Source organism: Peromyscus leucopus, chromosome 13, assembly GCF_004664715.2.
Source record: "Peromyscus leucopus breed LL Stock chromosome 13, UCI_PerLeu_2.1, whole genome shotgun sequence".
Taxonomy (NCBI): domain Eukaryota; kingdom Metazoa; phylum Chordata; class Mammalia; order Rodentia; family Cricetidae; genus Peromyscus; species Peromyscus leucopus.
In genome coordinates this window covers 27,016,163-27,036,711 of record NC_051074.1, presented here as the reverse complement: position 1 = coordinate 27,036,711, position 20,549 = coordinate 27,016,163, and the positions used below count along the sequence as shown (strand labels likewise).

General features: G+C 43.4%; 1 protein-coding gene across 4 annotated transcripts in view; it reads right to left on the bottom strand.

The window, feature by feature from the left end:
* The window catches only part of Myom1 (myomesin 1), a 119,464-nt gene extending 110,694 nt beyond the window's left edge, over positions 1-8,770 (bottom strand). For 2 of the 4 annotated variants that reach the window (XM_028874074.2, XM_028874075.2), the window contains exons 1-2: positions 8,585-8,768; positions 4,091-4,431 (exon numbers count right to left, since the gene is read on the bottom strand). In XM_028874074.2, coding sequence (XP_028729907.1) covers positions 4,091-4,404 — 314 coding nt within the window. In that variant the 5' untranslated portion in view covers positions 4,405-4,431; positions 8,585-8,768. Of the gene's footprint in view, positions 1-4,090; positions 4,432-8,584 lie in introns of all 4 variants that reach the window. The other 2 variants (XM_037210185.1, XM_028874076.2) reach the window with 2 other exon arrangements.
* Between the last annotated feature and the right edge of the window lie 11,779 nt (positions 8,771-20,549).

Below are 20,549 nucleotides of genomic sequence, written 5' to 3'. Positions count from 1 at the left end.
TCATTTTGAATAAACCTAAAAACAACCAGAAGAAATCATAAAGATTCTAAGCCTGCACCTGTTACTCCTAGTTCTAAAAACAAAAGACTGAAATGTCTCCAAGGTTATGTCAGGCTCCTTCTCTTTCACATTCATAGGAAGAGGAAAAGACAGCACTGGCATTTTCTCTCCCACATGCACTGTTTCTAGCTCATCCTGTTCCCACCAAGAACCTTGAACTCCATCTGGTTCGAACATAGCAAACCATTAATAAGTAGCAATCTACTCCATACACAGTAGGAACAAGGTGTGGTGTGGAACATGGAAAAATGATAATAGTTTGTTTCCTATATAAAGTTTGTCTAAGCCTACATGGCAAGATCCCCCATGCTCCCAAAGAGCCAGTCCAATTACTAATGTTTGAGATGAGATGTCAAATTATAAATAAAGAAGGATACTGCATAGAGTCCAAATAAACCATGTAAAATTAAAGTGGTTCAAGCATGAAAGTTTGCAGTGGAGCTAAAGAAATAAAATCATTTGAAAATATAAATGTAGAACATTCTATCAATTCTTCCATGTTGGGAAAATGAAATAAATGCTCAAGAAATTAGCTAACAACTTCATGATCATAAAAATACCATCTTCTGTAGACCCAGGGCAGACATTCCAGAAGGATGGATATTTAGCATCTAATCCTCCTACAAGACAGCTGCTTTCCTAAGTGAGGTTCTTGAACACAACTATGGAACATTCTTCAAGAGGACAGACTGATGCTGTCACACACACACACATGTGGTGTTAATTCCTCCCAACTTTCCTTTGGAAGGAGATTCATTTGAAGTAAGTGCTAAAAGAAATAGATTCTCCTCAGTGACAATATTTCCATTTCTTCAGCCAACATGAGGTCCTTATGGATAGCCCATGGCAGAACATGACCTATGAAAGTGAGATTGATTGCAAAGTGATCCTGTTCCATTCCAGGTGGAATTTCAGAGTGTTGCCACCATACATTCCAGGTAAACACCAGCAGACTCTGGCTCTGTTATAGATCCTGCCAGAAGCTCCCTTGAGGTCACTGTCACTGACAACATGACAGCTGTAGATCAAGGATTTAGGAATTTCTGCCTTCTCCACATCAATTCACACAAGCCACTGCGTTATTCCCCAGTCACCTTTTGTATGCCCTGAAAGTGATACTTTTTTCCAGTTGCCTTGACAAATATTTTATACTTAAATTTTGGACAACTTAAATATTTCATTTATTATTAAAAAAAAAATGCCACCTAAGCCTGATGCCTTGGAGAAGTGTATTAGAGGTAGCAGGTGGTTACAAGCCACACAGCCCAGAAATGTCTACGTTTTAAAGATCAGCAAATTTTTTCTGTAGACTATAAATAGACTTAGTTATAAATTGTGTATATCTTGCATGTGTTTTTTTAGTCCTCATAAGATATTTTATTCTTAAGAGCGGTAAGATAAAAATTGTCTGAGATTGAAGAAACAAACATCTATCCAACACAGTGGCTGGACAAACAAACACAGCTAAGCCTACTGCAGAATTACGGGCTTTCTCCCAGGGAAGCTTCCCTTGTACAATGTCACGGCAACCTCCTTCTTTGAGTGACGCAGACTCCCTGTAACACTTCTTCTTTGATATCCAGAATGATGAATGAGTTCGCTCTTCGGAACACTGAGACCTGCTGAGGTTACTGCTGAGGGTGGAGGAAACACAGATTGGGTAGTAGAGGAATGTAGCTGAAATACCAGCTAAGACCATGTGACCAGTTTCAGAACCAAAGATTATAACTGACATAAGTGTTTCTGTCATATTTTGTTAAGAAAGTGTTTGTACAGATATTTGTGTTTTCTTTCCTCAATTTCTTTATCATGTAATGATAAATGCATAAGTACAACATGAACTAAGAAAATTAGTGGTTATCATATTTAGGTTTGAGATACTAAAAGAATATCTTTCAAGGAACATTGTCACTGATTCTAAAATTTTTTTGAAAATTTATAATGCATTTGCAGTTGTTCAAGGGAGAGTTACATCATGTTAGGCATAATTATGACCTGGTTAAATATATAATGCATTTGCAATTATATGTGGGATAGTTACATCATATTAACTATAATTATGACCTAGTTATTGTTTTCATTTGGAAATTAAGCATGACATAGGAGATATAATTGTGTGTCAAGTTGACATGGGTAGACTTGTGATGGCTATTCTTGGTTGTCAACTTGACTACATCTGGAATTAACTAAAACCCAAATGGTTGGGTACACCTGTGAAGGATGTTTTCTTAATTAAATCATTTGCAGTGGTAAGATCCACTTTTAATCCAGACCTTTTGAGGTGGGAAGACACACCTTTAATCTGGGCCACACTTTCTGCTGGCAGCCTATATAAAAAACATGAAAGAACAAAGCTTTCTCTCTTTGCCTGCTTGTTCTCACTCTCACTGACAAGTCCACTCTTACACTTGCATTGAAGGCTACTTCTTCAGGATTTAGGCATATATTCAAGACCAGATAAGACATCTAACCTCATGGACTGAACAACTACTGGATTCTTGGACCTTCCATTGACAAATAGCCATTGTTGGACTAGCTAGACCACAGCCTGTAAACCATTCTAATAAATACCATATCTCTCTCTCTCTCTCTCTCTCTCTCTCTCTCTCTCTCTCTCTCTCTCTCTCTCTCTCTCTCTCTGTGTGTGTGTGTGTGTGTAATAGAATGAATATACACATTGAATATATGATGAATATACATATTCATTCTATCAGTTCTGTTCCTCTAGGGAGCCCTGACTAATACAAATTTTGGTACTGATGAGAATGGAATATCTTGGTGCTGGAGAGTTAGCTTAACAGTTAAGAGCACTAATCCTCTTCAGAGGATTCAGGTTCTGTCCCCAACTCTCACATTGTGTGGCTCACAACCACCACCTAAAACTCCAGTTCCAGGGGCTCTGACACCCTCTTCTGGGCTCTGCGGGCACCTGCATGCAAGTGTTATACATAAACTCATGCAGTCACTTTTACATACACTGAAATAAATGAATAACTTTAAAAGAAGGAAACTTCCCACTCTCACCTGGAAGGCCTCAGTCAGGAAAGCAGCCTTAACTCTCACCCCAGGCAAAGAGATCCAAATTGGAACTTTCTAGACATAACAGTTCACATTTACATTAACTTTATTGTTTCTAAGGAAACGAGATTCTGGGTTTGCTTTGCAGAGCAGACCTTCATCTGCAATTTACGCTTCCTAGCATCCTAACATAACTTTTTTGTTTGGGAGTAGAGTCTCTCTCGTTGTGTTTGGTCAATAATCTAATTTGGCCCAATGCATGCTTATTCCTATTATTCTTAGGCTCGCTGAGAGAAGGTCATGCTTCTATATAAAATATTCCAGATAAAGAAAATATTTATTTGGGGGTGGGGGAAGATGGGCACTCGGGAGGCAGAGCCAGGTGAATCTCTGTGAGTTTGAGGCCAGCCTGGTCTACAGAGCGAGATCCAGGACAGCCACCAAAACTACACAAGAGAAACCCTGTCTTGAAAAAACCAAAAAGAAAGAAAGAAAGAAAGGAAAGAAGGATGGAAGGAAGGAAGGAAGGAAGGAAGGAAGGAAGGAAGGAAGGAAGGAAGGAAGGAGGAAAGAAAGAGGAAAGAAAATATTTGTTGCTTGAATAATAACTCAGAATTTTGAGTATTGGTTTTCAGAAAAATTCCAGTGCATCTCTGCTGTAGATTAGTTCCCTGGTACCTGTGAATTTTAAATTCTGTATTGGCTTTTAATCTAAGCAGAAGCATTATGGGAGCCAGGAAACCTGCTGGGTGTCAAAATGTTTTCTGGCTCTGTTGCTGCCAAAGTAACCAAAACTTGCCTGCTAGAAATATCACCGCAGTGGATGGCTCAGGCAAGACTCTCCAGTGAGACTCTAAACCCGTGAATTTCAACTAGACAATAAAAGGGGAAAGGCAAGACACGGTGCTCAGGTCTCCCTCCACACCCCGTATAACAGCGTTGCCATATTTAAGACAGGAAACGTGATTAATCAGAGCATGTGCCCAAGGTTGGAAGGCTGCTCCTGACATACCTGTGGGAAGAGCCATAATCGTATGCCGAGGCTGTCTTCCGGCTGACTTCAGACCCTCGAGAGTACTGGGACGCTCCAAGACTGTAGGCCTGCGCAGCCTGCTGCTGGTAGGAGGCGGCTGACGCTTGACTAAAGGCCTCTGACTCCTGGCGGTGTGCGGCAGAGGACCGGCTGCTGTAGGCGGTGGAGCCATGGGTGTAGATGGCAGAGCGCTTCTTCTCCTGTTGGTAGTGGCTCATGGTGGTGCGCAGGTCCTTGTTACGGTAACTGAGATCATAGTGCTGGTGGGACCTCTGATAAAAGGGCAAAGCCATCGTGTGCCCTGGAAGGGAGGAGGCAACCTGCAAGAAAACGATTCTTGATTGAACAATCCCAGAGAACAATTCCTCTCAACCAAGGCTGAGAAATGCAGACTGCAATCGTTCTGAAGAATGAGTAGGAAAGGCTGTAAGATCAGCTTAACTGGGTACTCACAAACCTCCTCCTCAGTGGCCCCCATGTGCACCCGACCCCTGCCGCTATGCATTACTTTCTTTCTTGTCTAGGACAACTGAACAAAGTTTCCTCTCTGGCGAGTGTGCTTTTCTCTCAGACACTCCACCATGATGCCTATTTCTACTTTTCTGACATTCTCTTCTGATGCATGCTCATTCATTTAGGAGAATGTGGGATGACGGGAAGTAATGTGGTATTCATTTAAGAAATAACGAGCACCTACTATGAGACTGAGCTATTCCAGCAAACAGGGGTGAAAAACAAGACAAAACACAAAAATCTTTCTCCAACTGTCCAATTCAAGATGAGTATTCTGTAGGAGACTGACACAGAGAAACTTACTAGTTGGGAGTGTATTAGAATGCACCAAGGGCCACGGAGTAAAGTAAAGAAAGACACAACCTGAAGCCCCCTCAGCAGAGACTGCTTCACAGGAGAGAGACATCAGAGCCAGAGGCTGTCTGGAGTGAATGCTCAGGATGGAACACTCGTGCGAAAACACCAGGAAGGAGCAAATGTATCACTCTCCATGCAGGGCCGGGGACAGTGGGGCTTCGGGACTTGAGGAGGGCGCAGCGAAGGTACAAACGATGAGAGAGGTGAAGAGCGGGTAAGAAAGGGCAGCTAGTCTAGGGTCCTAGAGGGGACACTAAGGGCTTGGCCTTTACTCGGAGAGGAGCTGAGACGACACGAAAGGTCTCTGAACTGACAAGCCCTTGCTCATGCCTGAAGAACAGGTTGTTGAAGGAAAGCTAAGAGATCGATTAGAGGACTATACTGGGCTGAGTTATATCCCTTTCCCCAGACTGAAATGCTAAAGTGCCCCCAATCCTTCAGACTGAGACTACATTTGAAAACTGGGTCCTTAAAGGAAAAATTAAACTGATATAGCTCATTCAGGTGTTAGCCCAACAGGGTTGGTATCCCCAGAATAAAAGAAAATTAAGACAGTGTCTGAATACACAACAGAGTGACCATCATGTGGAGGACAGTGTCTGAACACATGACAGTGACCATCATGTGGAGAACTGTCTGAACACATGACAGAGTGACCAACCAGGTGGATGGCAGTATTTAAACAATGACAGAGCAACCATCATGTGGAGGTACCAGAGAAGTGGTCCATCTACAAGCCATCAGAAGCCTTATCCTTGTTTTACCTGATTTTTATTTTGTGTGTCTTGATGTTTGTATCATCAAACGTATGTTATGTTTGTACACCATATGTATGCTTGGCACATATGATGGACAGAACATGGTGTCAGATCCTCTGGGGCTGAAGCTACAAATGGCAGTGAGTTGCCGCATAGGTGTTGAGAATTGAACCTGGGTCTTCTAGATGAGTAGCTTTATTTAGCCAAATCTAACAACACTGCACCTTGTATTTCTAGGGCTCCAGAACTGCGAGGAAATACATTTCTGTGGCTTAGACCATTGAGTCCTTTACACTCTGTTCTCATGGCTCTAGGAGAGAAATACAGTGGCCCCTTCCAGAGTCCAGGCTGATGATGACAGTGGCCACAGTGCTCAGACTCTGCATATGGTTTGAAGGTACAGCCAATGGCATTCACTGGACGTTCCAAATGAGAACATGAAGGAAAAGAAATGTTCCCAAGGCTTGTTGCCTGACTAACTAAAAGACTGAAGTTACCATTATCTGAGATGGGGAAGAGAAGAAAGTATCATCTTGGAATGGAAAAATCAAGAGACGGGTCGGAGATGTTCTACATTTGAGTCACTTGCTACCCCCTGCAGCTGATGGGTTAAGTGGGAAGCCAGATGTGTGACTTTAAAGGACAGGGTCATAGTGTAGGATGGACATCTAAATCTCGGCGTCAACAGCGTGTAGGTGAAACTGAAAACCAAGAAGATTGCTGGGGTGGTGGCGCACACCTTTAATCCCAGCTCTCTGGAGGCAGAGACAGATGGATCTCTGTGAGTTCAAGGCCAGCCTGGTCTCTGCACGCTTCAGATCAGCTAAGACTGCCCAATGACACCCTTTCCAAGGTGAGGGAAGACACATGAGAAGGACTACAGATAGAAATGCCCTAGAACTAAACCAGGGTCTGGTAATTCTTATGGATACAAGTTCTCCCAAATCTTGCAAACACTTCAAAAAGGCAACTTTTTCAAACCAGGAAAAGAATTTATTCCATATAAAAACATGCAGATTCTGATTCTTACTATATAAAGGAGAATTAGGCCTCAGTGTGGCAGCTGACAGGGTGAACTTGGGCTGCTGGTTTAGCCTCAGGAGGAGAGGCTTCACATTGTATTTACTTTTCTTTTTTACATCTGTCTTTCAATGACTTAATTTTGTGTGGGGTGCACTGTGTCACAGCGTGTACACAGAGGGCAGAGGACAACTTGTTCTTTCCTTCCCTCATGTGGGTTCCGGGGATGGAACTCAGGTCATCAGGTTGGCAGGAAGTACCTTTACTCACAGAGCCCACACATTCACTCTTGTAAATAACGTGTCCCCCGAAAGGAAGACTATCAGCTACGTGGCAAACCAGGGCAAGCCATAATTTTATAGACACTTGCCCCTATGCTTAAAAAAATACTCTTATGTATAATATTCTAAAATATTATTTTCAAAAATACGTAAGAAAATTGTTTTCAAGTAGTTTTTTTTTTCAAACCTTGTTTTGTTTAAAAAATCCTAAGTGAGGATCTAAAAGGACTAAGTAAGTCCTTTTAATTATTGTCAAACTTAAAACTAAATTTTTTTTAAGCTACTTAAAGAGTCAAGAAAGAAAGAAAATCCAGAAGTATGCATCTTAGGTCCCATGGAAAATACCAGTCTACATGGCATTTCCTAAGAAGAAAAAAACAAAAATAGCCACTAGCAAAGCAACTCTGTTTCAACCCTCAAATAGACTGCTTTTTGTTACTAAATATACAGAATTGTACTTGATGACCAATTATTAGATAATGTTTATAATATAAAGGTTAGGATACATTAATCTAGAGTGATATTAGTGTCATGAAGTGTTAGAGAAGTCTCTGTAACAACGCCATCAGAATGACTTACAAATAATAAAGATCTTTCACTGTGTTACATTACAAATTAGCACCACTACCCAGATGATTCAAAATGTTATCATTTTCACAAGACAGATTATTTAAATGCCTTGCCATAATTCTATTTTCCACTCTTCATTATCTGCCCAAAGTATATTTATTTTATTACCACTTACTACTTAGTACATAGGGGTCATGTATTACCAGTAAACAGGGCTTGACTTTAAGTCACCAGGGCTGACTGACCTTTGGAACGAAGGTGTAACCACCTCCTTTTCTTAAGTGAGCCAGGTTTAGGCAGAATTTGTTAGAAGGAAAGATGGTTTTGTGGTCTTCTGTGCCTCTGAAACCTAAATTTTCTTCCTAAAAATAATTTGGGAGCTTAGGAAGAAATACTAACTCCGTAATTATAATCTTGCTGCGATAGACTCTTAATCCGGGCAGCAGAGGCCAGAAGCTGATGAAAATTACTTACAGAAGGTGATAGTTTCAGGGTCACAGTGCCAGATCTGCCACCTCTCTAGTACCCGACCATTTTCAGGTCAGAAATAACACCCTGCACTTGAGAGTTCATCCACACTGCGCTTTTGGAGCAAAGTCACCAGATCGTGAACTAGTGTCTATAAAGAGAATCTGTATCCTTCTGGCCTAATTTGCACTCAGGGAGACAGAGAGATCTGTAGGCATGCAGAGGAGGGAAACACTTCTCTGCCTCCTGTCCCTCATCCAGTCCAGATTTCAACCAAACTACTGAACCTGGAGAGAGTCCTTGAGTTGAATCTGAGACAATATGATCTTATAGTTCCGGGGTTAGCAGCTTCATTTCAAGACCACAATGATAGGGCAAAATAGCCCTCCCACCCCACCCCACCCCACCCCCGGCCTCTGCAGGTACCCTGCAGCCCTGCTCTCCCTTCCAGGAGAAAGACAGCCATAAGCTGAGGAGTGCATTTACCGCCTCTGGGTCACACTTACCAGTCTCTGGGGGCAGGGAGGGCAGGGGGATGGATGTTGTACTGCTGCAGCCGGCTGGGGAGCAGGAGGAGAGAACGGAGATCCTGGGTGGCCGAATCCCAGAAAAAGTCAAGAGGCAGGACTAGAGGCAGGATCTGGGGGCCAGTTCAAAAATAATGCATGTGGTCAGGCAGCAGAATGTCAGGGCCCCACAGCCAGCCTTTTATGGCCAAGGAGGCAGATAAATATAGCAGCACATGGGGAGGGTAGTCCCAGACCCAGAAGAGACCAAAGAGTACAGCAGGAAGCTGCACGCGCAGTGGGATTAGGTGGATGCCTCAATGAGGGCTGCCGGGTTAAACGAAGCAGAGCAGTTTCGCTGGGTTATGCGGGCAGTGTCCAATACAACTTTATCGCTTTACATGTGAAAGTGCAATGTGGCAAGCGGCTTGCGTTCAGAGCTAAAAACAGGTGTGGGAATCTGATCCTCCAAATGGACTTCATGGAATTTCACTGCCAAGATATGGCTTTGTGTGTGCTGTTGGTAACCCACGGACCACGGAGTTAAAAGACAAACACAGGAAAGAAAGAACTCCAGGCTGACCAGAAGTACTGTGCGGCGGCGGCGTTTTCACTCCGTGACGAGCATTCACGGTTCCTCTCGGTTCAGGAAAATTTACAAAATGAATCACAGCTTCAGGTGCAAACATTTAATTCCTCGTTTATTAGCCAAAGTCTCAGAAAAAGGAATTCACTATTGTGTCCTTCCAAACTCAAGAGCAGGGTCAGCCTTGTCTCCAACCAATTCTGAGTAGTCCTACAGCAAGATGACTGGAGGGTCACCATGAAGCTGGCGGGCCAGAGGACCTGGAATGCTCAGCACAGCCAAACAAGACAAACACCGCCACTAAGTGAAGGAAGAACCAACTCCGAGCAAGCTGTTCCCTGTCCTCCACACACTCCCACATACATACACACAGTATATACACTAACAATAAACAGAAAATATGTAACTGCAGTCTGTGAACTTCAGAAAATATTTATTTCAAGAATTCTAGTTAGATTTGCCTCACACAGTTCCAAGAGACTTTTCTTAGTAGATATAGTTTATTGTGATCATATAGTCTATAAAAAATTCTTAAATTCAAGCTGGGTTGTGGTGGCACATGCCTTTAATCCCAGCACTTGGGAGGCAGAGGCAGGTGAATCTCTGAGTGAGTTCCAGGATAGCAAGGACTACACAGAGAAACCCTGTCTTGGAAAAAAAACCATAAATAATAAATAATACTTTAATTCTATAATTCCAGTCCTCTATATTCAGAGAGAGAGAGAGAGAATTCTGGCTAGTTTCTTTTCTTAAGAAAATGACTGATTTTAAGGTAGATATAAAATTTTCTCTTTAAACTAATTGGAAAGATATTAATATTTTCTGAGTATGAAATGATGAGTAACTAAAAGACAAAATAAATGTACATATTGTAATTAGGCCCTAGCATTCTGCCAGCTCACTTTCATTTTACTGTAGAACACAAAGTAATTAAAAGCAGATCGTTACTCTACGCATGAAGGGAAAAAAATGAAGGAAGTATTGTTAAGAAATGAAATGTAAAGAAAACAAAATAAGAACCAAATTCCACCTAAAATTAAAAAAGCTTTTTTCCTAGGCTGTCAGTTTTAATTCACAACTAAAACTCAGATGTAGTTGGAAGTTTTCCTGTGTCCCCCCTGGTCCTGCAGCTGCTCAGACCCAAATGAACACACAGAGGCTTATATCAATTATAACTGCCCAGCCATTAGCTCAGGCTTATTACTGACTAGCTCTTACACTTAAATTAACCTATAATTCTTATCTATGCTTAGCCACATGGCAGTGGTACCTTTTCTCAGGTCTGCCTTGTCATCTTGATTGCTCTGTGTCTGGCTGGCAACACCTGACTCAGCCTTCCTCTTCCCAGAATTCTCCTTGTCTGCTTATCCCACCTATACTTCCTGCCTGGCTACTGGCCAATCAGCATTTTATTTATCAACCAATCAGAGCAACACACATTCACAGCGTACAGAACGACATCCCACAGCACTCGTATATCAGCAATATGAAAAAAGCAAAGGTCTGCATCTATTCAGTTTAGTTCATAAAGCATTTGTTGAAAGCCTACTGATGCGTCCAGCACTGAGCTACACCCAGCACGCTGAGGCAGTATGGAAAGATTCCTTAGGAATAATTACATCATGATGGGATGGGTGACATGAGGAAGTAAGGGTACAGAACAGGAGGGAGATACGATTCCTGGTTAGAGCTTCCTAAAGCAATGTCTAAAAGAGTCCTTCACCTTTACAAGATGAGAATAAAGGGGGAAATCTAACGTCATCCTAGGAAAGGGAAGGATAAATAACTGATACAGGCACTGTGGTTAAAAGTTTCCAAATTCTAAGCCCTATTTCTCCAATGCAGATCATTTAAACATAAGAAAAATCTTACGTGTGGGGAGAAAAGGAGCCAGCCTGGATGGTGGGGCTGCCACAGCCTTGGTGGCATGCATAAACATGCGTAATAACAACTTCCCTTGAGTCAACCTGGAGTCTGCTGCTGCACTCGGTGTTTGTTGACCTATGAACTTCAGAATGATGAGGCCAATGAGAAAAGGCCAACACAGCCAAGGAAATGGCCGACAGCCATGGGGTGCCAGAAAGGAGTATTTAGGCTCTAGCCATATCTGAAATAAACGAGTCTGCCTTTTGCTTCTCATCTGACTCCCCGTGTCTGTGTTGCTGATGCTGTGCCTTCTCCCCCCCCACCTCCAACAGGTGTTCAGGTGGTTTGGCCCACAACACTTAAGTGAATTGTTCAGTGAGATTTTTGAAGGCTGCAGTTAGAGTAACCTATAATTGTAGGATAACTAGCTTATATCCCCACTAAATTTGCCGTGTGTGTGTGTGTGTGTGTGTGTGTGTGTGTGTGTGTGTGTGTGTGTGTGTGTTTGGAGGCAGGGTGAGTCTTGGGTACCTGATGTCTAGTCTTGCTGTTTACTGAATGACTTCAAGAACCACTTCACACCTCTAAAGCTCTAGAGCTGCATTCCTTCTCAAGTTGTCTCTAGATCGATTTTTCTGGGCTATTAATCTAGAAAGCAACTGTTCTACTCTGTCCTCACTCATAAACTGATCAGCACACCTCATCTGGAACAGTCTGTTCTGAAAAAGGAAACTTCATGGGGTTGACATCTCACCTCTGAAATGCCCTTTCATGGGCGTTGTCTTGTTTTAAGACTGTGGGTTGCAAACGGGGGGAGGGGGGGAGTGGGTGAGGAAGAGAGGAGAGTGGGAATCATCGAGAGAACAGGGCCTAGAACTCTTACCAGAAGCCAAGTTTCACCTAGTTATTACATGAACCAGTTCTGAACTAGATCTGGAGCTAAAATTAGAGCTAGTTATCTGAGCAGTGGCAAAATGAAGCCAACAGTCTTCACCGGGCCCTGCAGGCTGCAAATGGCCTGAGCAAGCTCCCTCCAAACTAGGCAGAAGGGAAGGATTTCTGGGTCAATGGTCCTGGGAAAGGGCAAACCTGTGACGGAACAGTGATAAGACGGGGCCCACATCCACTCAGATCCTGTCCGCTAACATGTCCCTGGAGGAAGAGCTCAAACCATTCCACAGAGGCCTTGGTTTTCTGTGGAATGCTACACTCGTGCCTTCAAATATTAATTTCTTTCTGTTCTTTCCTGTTGCCTGTACTTCCTTCTCTCACTTCTTCCCTCCACCACAAGAATCTTTACTCTGCCTATCTAGACCCTCTGTATTAACTGTTTCTCACTGCTGTGGCAAAATCCCTGAAAAACCGTGAAGGAAGGAAAGAAGGGCTTGTTTGGGCTCCTAGCCTGGGGCTGTGGTCCACCCTGGGAGGGAAGGCATAGAGACAGGAGCATGAAGCCACTGGTCACATTATGCTCAGTCGGGAAGCAGAGGGAGCGGTGCGTGCTGGTGCTCAGGTGGCTTTCTCCTTTCCACTCAGTCTGGGCCCCCAGACCATGCCATGGTGCCACCCACATTCAAGGTGAGTCTTTGCTGCTCAGCTCAACCTTTCTGGAAACGTCCTTAAAGACACCCCCAGAGGCATGTTTCTATGGTGATTCTAATTCCTACCAAGTTGACGACCAAGATTAACTACCACACTCTCCATGTTTGCTTGAGGAGGGAAACCCTTGGTTGCTAAGTTGAATCTGTTGGTTAAGTCAGCAGAGGCTGATAAAATATGTCTGCACAAGCAGACAAAGAGTGGGTAGTCAGCGGCACTAATGGAAACTCTTACTGATGCAGAGGTGAAGGAGGGACCTTGGCTTCCGCCACCACCCCAGATCCAAACCCCACCCCTGACACCTCTCTTCCTAGAGTGACTACATCTTATGGGGTGAACGAGGTCAGAGTTTATTATGAATGGGGCAGCATCTTTTTTGGTTTTGTTTTTTTGTTTGTTTTTGTTGTTGTTGTTGTTGTTTTGAGACAGGGTTTCTTTGTGTAGCACCCCTAGATGTCCTGGATCTTGCTCTGTAGACCAGGCTAGCCTCAAACTCACAGAGATCTGCCTGCCTCTGCCTCCTGAGTACTGGGATTAAAGGTGTGCCCCACCACCGCCCCGCTTGTGGGGCAGCATCTTAAATGACCAGCAGGTCCCAAGCCCATCTGAGCCATAACTACCTGTAACATAGTCTAAGATACCCAATGTCCCTCAAGACAATGAGAAGTAACTATACTATCTGTTAACCTTCATCTGTGCCCTGCTCACACCATGCCCCTCTGCTCACCAGTGGAAAATGAAGGGCTCTGTACATGCTGAGAAGTTCTCCTGAGGCTAAACACTAAGAACAGTGAGTCCGGCAACTGTCTGCTCGGTCTCTCTCCTTTTTCCTTTCACCCCACCCCATCCCCCTTCCGGTGGTTCTGACAGAATCACTGCTTGACTTGGGCTGCACTGTTTCCCTCTCATTTTCAACTGATGTGTGTCAGAAAAAAAATATGTTTGAATTTCCAGAGACAGCAAATTACACAACGTTGCATTTTGAGAAGAATGATGACTCCATCATTGTTTCCACACAGAGGCGTTAGCAACCAGGACCAAAACTCACCCATGAATCCATTCATTTTCCAGACTCACAGATACATTAAATGTAATTTGTCAGAATTGTTGACAGCTGAGATCCACTCACGCATCAGCACTAAGACACGCTGTCAGAAAGAAAGCCTGGGCACTGTGATGAGCCACAGCGAAGCAGGTCCTAAAGCCAAGGCAGAATCAGGGCTGCAGCTGGGGACGGAGGATGGACAGACAGGGCTGCAGCTGGGGATGGAGGATGGACAGACAGGGCTGCAGCTGGGGACAGAGGATGGACAGAACAGCTCATTCCATCTGCTCTCCCTTAGCGCCTCCCTGGGGCCCCTCCTTGCTTTTCCAGCATCGTTTAGGAAATCCTGGCCATGGACCCCACATCCTCCTCCAGCCCCACCCGTCTCTGCTTCCCTAACGTTGCCCCTTAGTTCCAGCCATAGGTAAGTCCGTAAAATTCCCCAAGCTCTGGGACTTGAATACCTCAGGTCCCTAAGCCCCACTCCTCTCAGGTTGCCGAGCGCGAGCACGCTTCTTTCTGTGCTTCACTCCTTGTCACCCCCTTTGGGGAAATGTCCCGATTCCCCTAGGTTGTGAGTTTATGATCTGAATGTAAACAATGTCTTTATCTCTCTGTCTTCTGTACTGTGGATCACCTGCAGACAGAAGCTGGTCTTTTTGTGCAGGACTCCCAGTATCTAGCATCTCTCTTGACACATAATGGGCATTTGATGAGGAATCAGGGACTACTTAGAGGTGGGAAAAACAAGACCTATGAGACAGCCGGGCCCAGGATCAACAGATGAGTAACAGATCAGAACAGCTTTCAGTACCATCTACTCTGCATCTGTCTCCAGAGCTGGTGACAGAGCCAGCCAAACCAGTATGTCCTGAGCCTGTAAGAGTCAGGTTCATGGAGACAGAAAGTGGAATGGCAGTGGCCAGGGGCTGGGGTGGTGTGTTTAATGGGTACGAAATTTTGGTTGGGGGAGGTGAAAAGTTCCAGAGATGAGCGAGGGTAGCGTACTTAATGCCACAGAATGGCCTATAAAATGGTTAAAGTGGGAAGCAGGGGGTCTGGGGGACTCTTCCTGACTCATAACTGCTCTGTATGGCCAGGTCACCATCTATGAGTCACAGATGCTCAGAGCCCCGCCCTCCAACAGATAGACTTGACTCTCGTAGATCAGAGAAAGGCAAGAAAGAGTTGTGCTCCCCACAAAGGAGGCAACAGTTCCAGCAGGAACAAGTGCCGCTCTGCATAGGGGACAGTGTGGACCCCAGACTGTGGTTCTCATCCACCTGATGCATTACTTTCTACCCTGTCCGTAGTCGGGGTAGACTTTTTTTAATATTAAGCTGTTATAAACATCCATGTTGCTGAGAACGTCTGTATATTGCATACCATGCCAGTTCTATGCAAATATTGTGTTTAACTTTTTGATTTTTACCGAATCTCTGAAAGATACTTATTATTCCCACGTATAAATGAGAAAATGAAAGTTCCGAGAGGTTGGCCAGGGCTGCCTCTCTGGTTCTCTGAAGTTACTGAAAGTCACAAAACTAGTAGAGAATCGAGTCGAGCTTTAAGTCCAGTTCCAGCACGCTCTAAAGGCCCACTCTGTCTGCTCACGACAGGTATGCACTCTGTGCCTGCTCTGCTTCTATCCCTTCCTGAGCACAGCTACCCTGCTTACCATTCCTGCTGGGGTTCTTGCTCGCCAACCGCAGGTGACGGTTGACTCCAGATCCAAAAGTACCTGATGTATATCCTGGCCAGCAAGCAGCCTACAGAACATAGACTGGCCCCAAAAGGTGAATGAAGCTAGATGACATGTTTCTCTCTGAGAAACTCAATGTGGAAAAACTGCGATCACACTTAGCAGCAGGAACAAAAGTCAAAAAAGCTAACCAAGAGATGCCTTGAGTATATTTAGAGTCAGGTAAGCCACAGCAAACTGAGGTGAGGAGGGACCTCAAGGTAGGGGTGGTGGAGGAAGGCAGTTAGCAGAGGGTGAACAAGAGAGCAGCAGTGCAATCGGAGAACAACCATCCTGCCCGTGAGACAAAAACGCAGGGGCCAGTCCCTCAGGTTACCTGTGTGTTCTTCAACTCCCGGGCTCGTGTGGATCCCTGAAGTAGATGACTTTCTCTTGGACTTTCTGGACTGTGTCTCTATTCCTTGTTGTCAAACAAGTAAAAATGCAGTACTATATTAACCGTCTTATATTCTAGAGATTATGCTTGTATTTGTCCTATCATGGACCATTTCCATTCTAATTTTCCTTATTATAGTCTTTTATTAAAGCAGAACCATAAACTGTATACTTCCACCAATTCAGAAAAAAACTCCTCTTCATGCAAACTCTACTAATATGAAGGGACTGCTCGTGGCCTGGGTTTGGGGAAGGGGAGACGTCAGAGAATTAGGAAGATGCCTCTGCAAAGGGGCAGGAAGCTCTGAGGAGTGATGTGAACACTCTATCTTGGTTGTGGTGATGGTTTCATAAGAATATGCGCATCTCAAAACTTATCACACTGTATTGCTTAGTTTAAATGTGTTGTTAATCATATGTTAGAAGATACCTTAAAACCATTTAAAATTTTTATATTCTCCCCAACAAGAGCACAGGATTCCATTCTGCTTACTATGCTTATGCTTACCTATGACATGTCTGCAATCGGTCACCATACAGATTATAAGAGATTATTCCTGGGGTTGGTCTTGAACTTGATCTGTAGCCCAGGCAGGACTTGAATTTGCAATTGTCTGTGTTCAGCCTCCTGGGTGCCTGGGGTTCTAAGCCTGCACCACCAGATGTGGCTCTCAGTTTCTGCATTTTATTTTCCAGCTGTATTTCATTTTAAAAAGATGTCTTTCATCACTGTTTATGACACTCGGGAAAAGAGGTGTTGAGCTTCATAGTTTCAAATTTTTACCATTACAATTTTTTCATTCATTGGCCAATTTTCTGTGTTGCAGGAATCTTAGTTTGTCTTATAATAAAAACCCAGAGCCAGATATTGGGGTAAATGCTGAAAGATCAGAGGAAACAAGCCACAGCCACTTCTCACCTCACCAACTCCTCAGCCGAAAGGGGATGATCCTGTCTCCACGAATCCTCAGACTGAATGCCTCTGAGTCCTCAGCCGAAAGGACTAAGCTCCTGTCTCCTCCCTTATATACCTTACATGCCTTTCTCTGTCCAGCCATATCACTTCCTGTCACAACCTTCCTGGTTCTGGGATTAATGGTGTGTGTGCTTCCCAAATACTGGAGCAAAGGTATGAGATCCCAAGTGCTGGGATTAAAGGTGTGTGCCACCACTGCCTGGATCTGTTTCTCCTTTAAACTGAATTAATCTTGTGTAGTCCAGGGTTGCTTTGAACTCATGGAGATCCAGACGGATCTCTGCCTCCCAAGTGCTAAGATTAAAAGTATGTACTACCACTGCCTTGCCTCTATGTTTAATCTAGTGGCTGCCTCTGTCCTCCGATCTTCAGGCAAATATTATTTGCAAAAATAAAATATTACCACATTTCTGTTTTTAAACTTAGTAGCATCTGGTTTGGAGGAATCTTGCTCATTTATAATACTGTAGGGTTATGCTAAGAACGATCTTTAATGAGGCATTTTATATGAAATTATTGTAAAATAGAATTACTACAAGAATTAATGTAGTGGTGCTAAGTATTTTCTTTATTGTCCTCTTTTGCCTTGGATAATAATTTTTTTTATTAAGCCTATCTAACCAAACAATAGCTAACCTACCTATGGCTAATCTGGCCATCTGTGCAGCTGAGGAAATTTCATGTTGGACCTAGGAGACCAAAAGCAATTTGATGGCATTCAATTTGGTTGAGTTTCAAACAGCACTGCTCTCATCATTTAACTACTCCCTAGAATGTCCTGTGTCTTCTCTACTGCTTTTGTCCCAATCTTTTTTAGAGATTAATTTATTTTAAGAATGAGTGCTCTGTCTGCATGTACAACTTTATGCCAGAAGAGGGCATCAGATCTCACTACAGATGGCTGTGAGCTAACCATGTGGTTGGTTGCTGGGAATTGAACTCAGGACCTCTGGAAGAACAGCCAGTGCTCTTAACCACTGAGCCATCTCTCCAGCCCTTGCCCCCAATTTTTATAGTGCACAGCCTTAAAGTTTTTATTGCATTCAGATTACATACCTGCTATTCTGAAAGGCACTGGGAATACAAAGGAAGGACCTAAAACCTTCATATGGTTTTCTTCTTCCTCACCCAAGTAATGAGTGTAACGCACAGGTGGACAGTAAAGAATCCTGACCTAGGGAGGCCCTTCAGGTTAACCTCTAGGCCTATGGCTTTCAGGGGCTAGGAAATAGCACCAAGAATAGTGCTTTCCTAACTGGGGGCTCTGTAGTCAACACAAACGGGGGTGTTCTGTGTGGAACACTGACCAGTTACATAGATGAGAAATTCCGTCTGTCATCGTTTCTCTGGGAAATGAGAACTTGGCATAAATCCAGAGCATACCTACCGATGCTTGGCAATGTAGCTGTTTCCTAAGTACTGATTTCAGTGGGGGTGAGCCTTGCTGGGGAGTTCCACAAGGTTCATTCTCTCTCTCTCTCTTTCTGGGAAAAAGAAAGAAATAAGTGTTACAGTTTAGATAAGTGTTCCCCAAAGATCCATCTGCTAAAGGCTTGGTCTCTTGGCTCCTCCCACCCCTCTGAAGCCAACCACCTGCATCTCTATTTGCCTACAGTCACACTGCCATGATTTCCTCGGCCTCCATCTTCTACTCTAGAAACTCTGTGACATTGGTCCCAATGGGACAATGCAGGATAATCTTCTGAATTTAAGGACAGCTCATTAGCAACCTTAATTTCATTGTCTACCTTAATTCTCTTTGCAATGTAACCCGAGAGACAAAGATTCTAGGAATTCAGATATGGATATCTTCGGGGGACCGTTATTCTGTCTACTAGGCACAGGATGCATTATAGCGTTCTTGCTGATGGGAATAATCCAATAGGAAAAAGAACTGGATGTTGCAGAAGAGGGCAGAACCACTAGTGCGACATAAGCAAGGAAACAGAGATACGGGCTTTTTAGGATCGAGGACCAGTTTCCCCTAGTCACCAACAGAAGGATCCTGGAGCAGATGTTGGGCAGGAGACAATAAAGCGGTTATTTTCTCAGTGACCTACAAGCAAGATCAGCAACTGTGAGTAACAACAGGGTAGAAGTGAAGATGGGCAGAGAACACGGCTCAGTAAGTGCTTACATGGCAAGCATGGAGATTGGAGTTTGATCCCAAGAACCCGTGTTTTAAAATAAATAAATAAACAAACAAACAAACAAATAAATAAAGCCAAGCATGGTGGTGAGAGTCAGAGATGGGCAGATCCTTGGGGTTTGGGCTTTGCTGGCCAACCAGCCTAGACTGCCTAGAAGATTCCAGGCCAGTAAGACACCTATCTCAAAAATAAAGTACATGAGGAACAATATCTGAGGTTTCCCTCTAGCCTCTACATGCATACACATACATGTGTATGTTTATGTGCATGCATGCATGTGCACATCACACACACACACACACACACACACACACACACACACACACGAGATACATTATAAACCTGACACCTAAGAGAAAAGAGCATGACAGGGCTAGAGTCACATAAGAAGCATCAAGGACCCACTTGAAGTCTGTGATCATTGCCTTAGAATATGATCACTCAATGTATTTCTTCCGGGCAAGCAGACAAAGAAATCTGCCACGTTAATGAGTCAGGGTTTCAAGCTCTACCACTCGAAGTTTCAGGCCTCAATACAAACAAAGTTGTGTACTGACAAAGTTGCATGAATTTCTCCCTTAATCCTCACAAAAACTGAAAAATTAGATTATATTAATATTATCGTGGCATTTTTCAGATGAGGAAACTAAAGGGGTTGCTAAAGCAAGCCTACACTGTAATTCTGGTTTTATGTATTAATTTAAAAGGGAGTTAAAACATCATAAAATCAACTCAATAAACACAACCTGGCCAATACATTTATTCATTATCAATTAGAATCAATTATGTCAAGGTAACATTTTGAAATAACTTGTGATAGTAGGAATCTTTCTAACAACTGGGGCGGCCTTATCATGGTAATTGTTACTGTTCTTTTAGTATGCTTCATCTATATTCTGTCTTGCATATTGCTTAGTATTCTAATTTTTCTAGGCTTTACTTAACTTAGATTTACTACTATAGAGCTAAGGGTTTAGCTCAGTGGTAAAGTGCTTACTGAGTATGTACAAGGCCCTAGGTTTGAGATCAGAAGTGAAAAAAATAGTTAGCATAGAGTAAGTTTATTCAAATATCCTTAATTCAATTCCACATTTCATTTTTTTTTTCTTTCCTTTTTGGAGACAGTCCTCAAACTAGTAGCTGAAGATGACCGGATAGTCGGGCCTCCTCCTCCCAAGCGCACAGATTACAGGCACACACTGCCACTCTGGGTTTATAGAGTGCAGAGGATTAAGCTCATGGCTTTGTGCTAGCAAGCACTCTACCAACTGTACTACATGCCCAGCCTGAATCCCACATTGCATTTACCTTCTTTATCATTCCTCAACTAAAAAATAATTTTGATTAAAACCATTATATGAATGTATTAGAATTTTTAAGATATAATGAAAATAATACATTGAAAATAATTTGGGGGCCGGAGAGATGGCTCAGAGATTGGGAGCACTGGCTGCTCTTCCAGAGGTCCTGAGTTCAGTTCCCAGCAACCACTTGGTGGCTCACAGCCGATATTGAGATCTGCTGCCCTCTTCTGGCAAGCAGGCATACACGCAGGCAGAACACAGTATACATAACAAATAAATCTTTAGAAAAAGAAAATAATTCT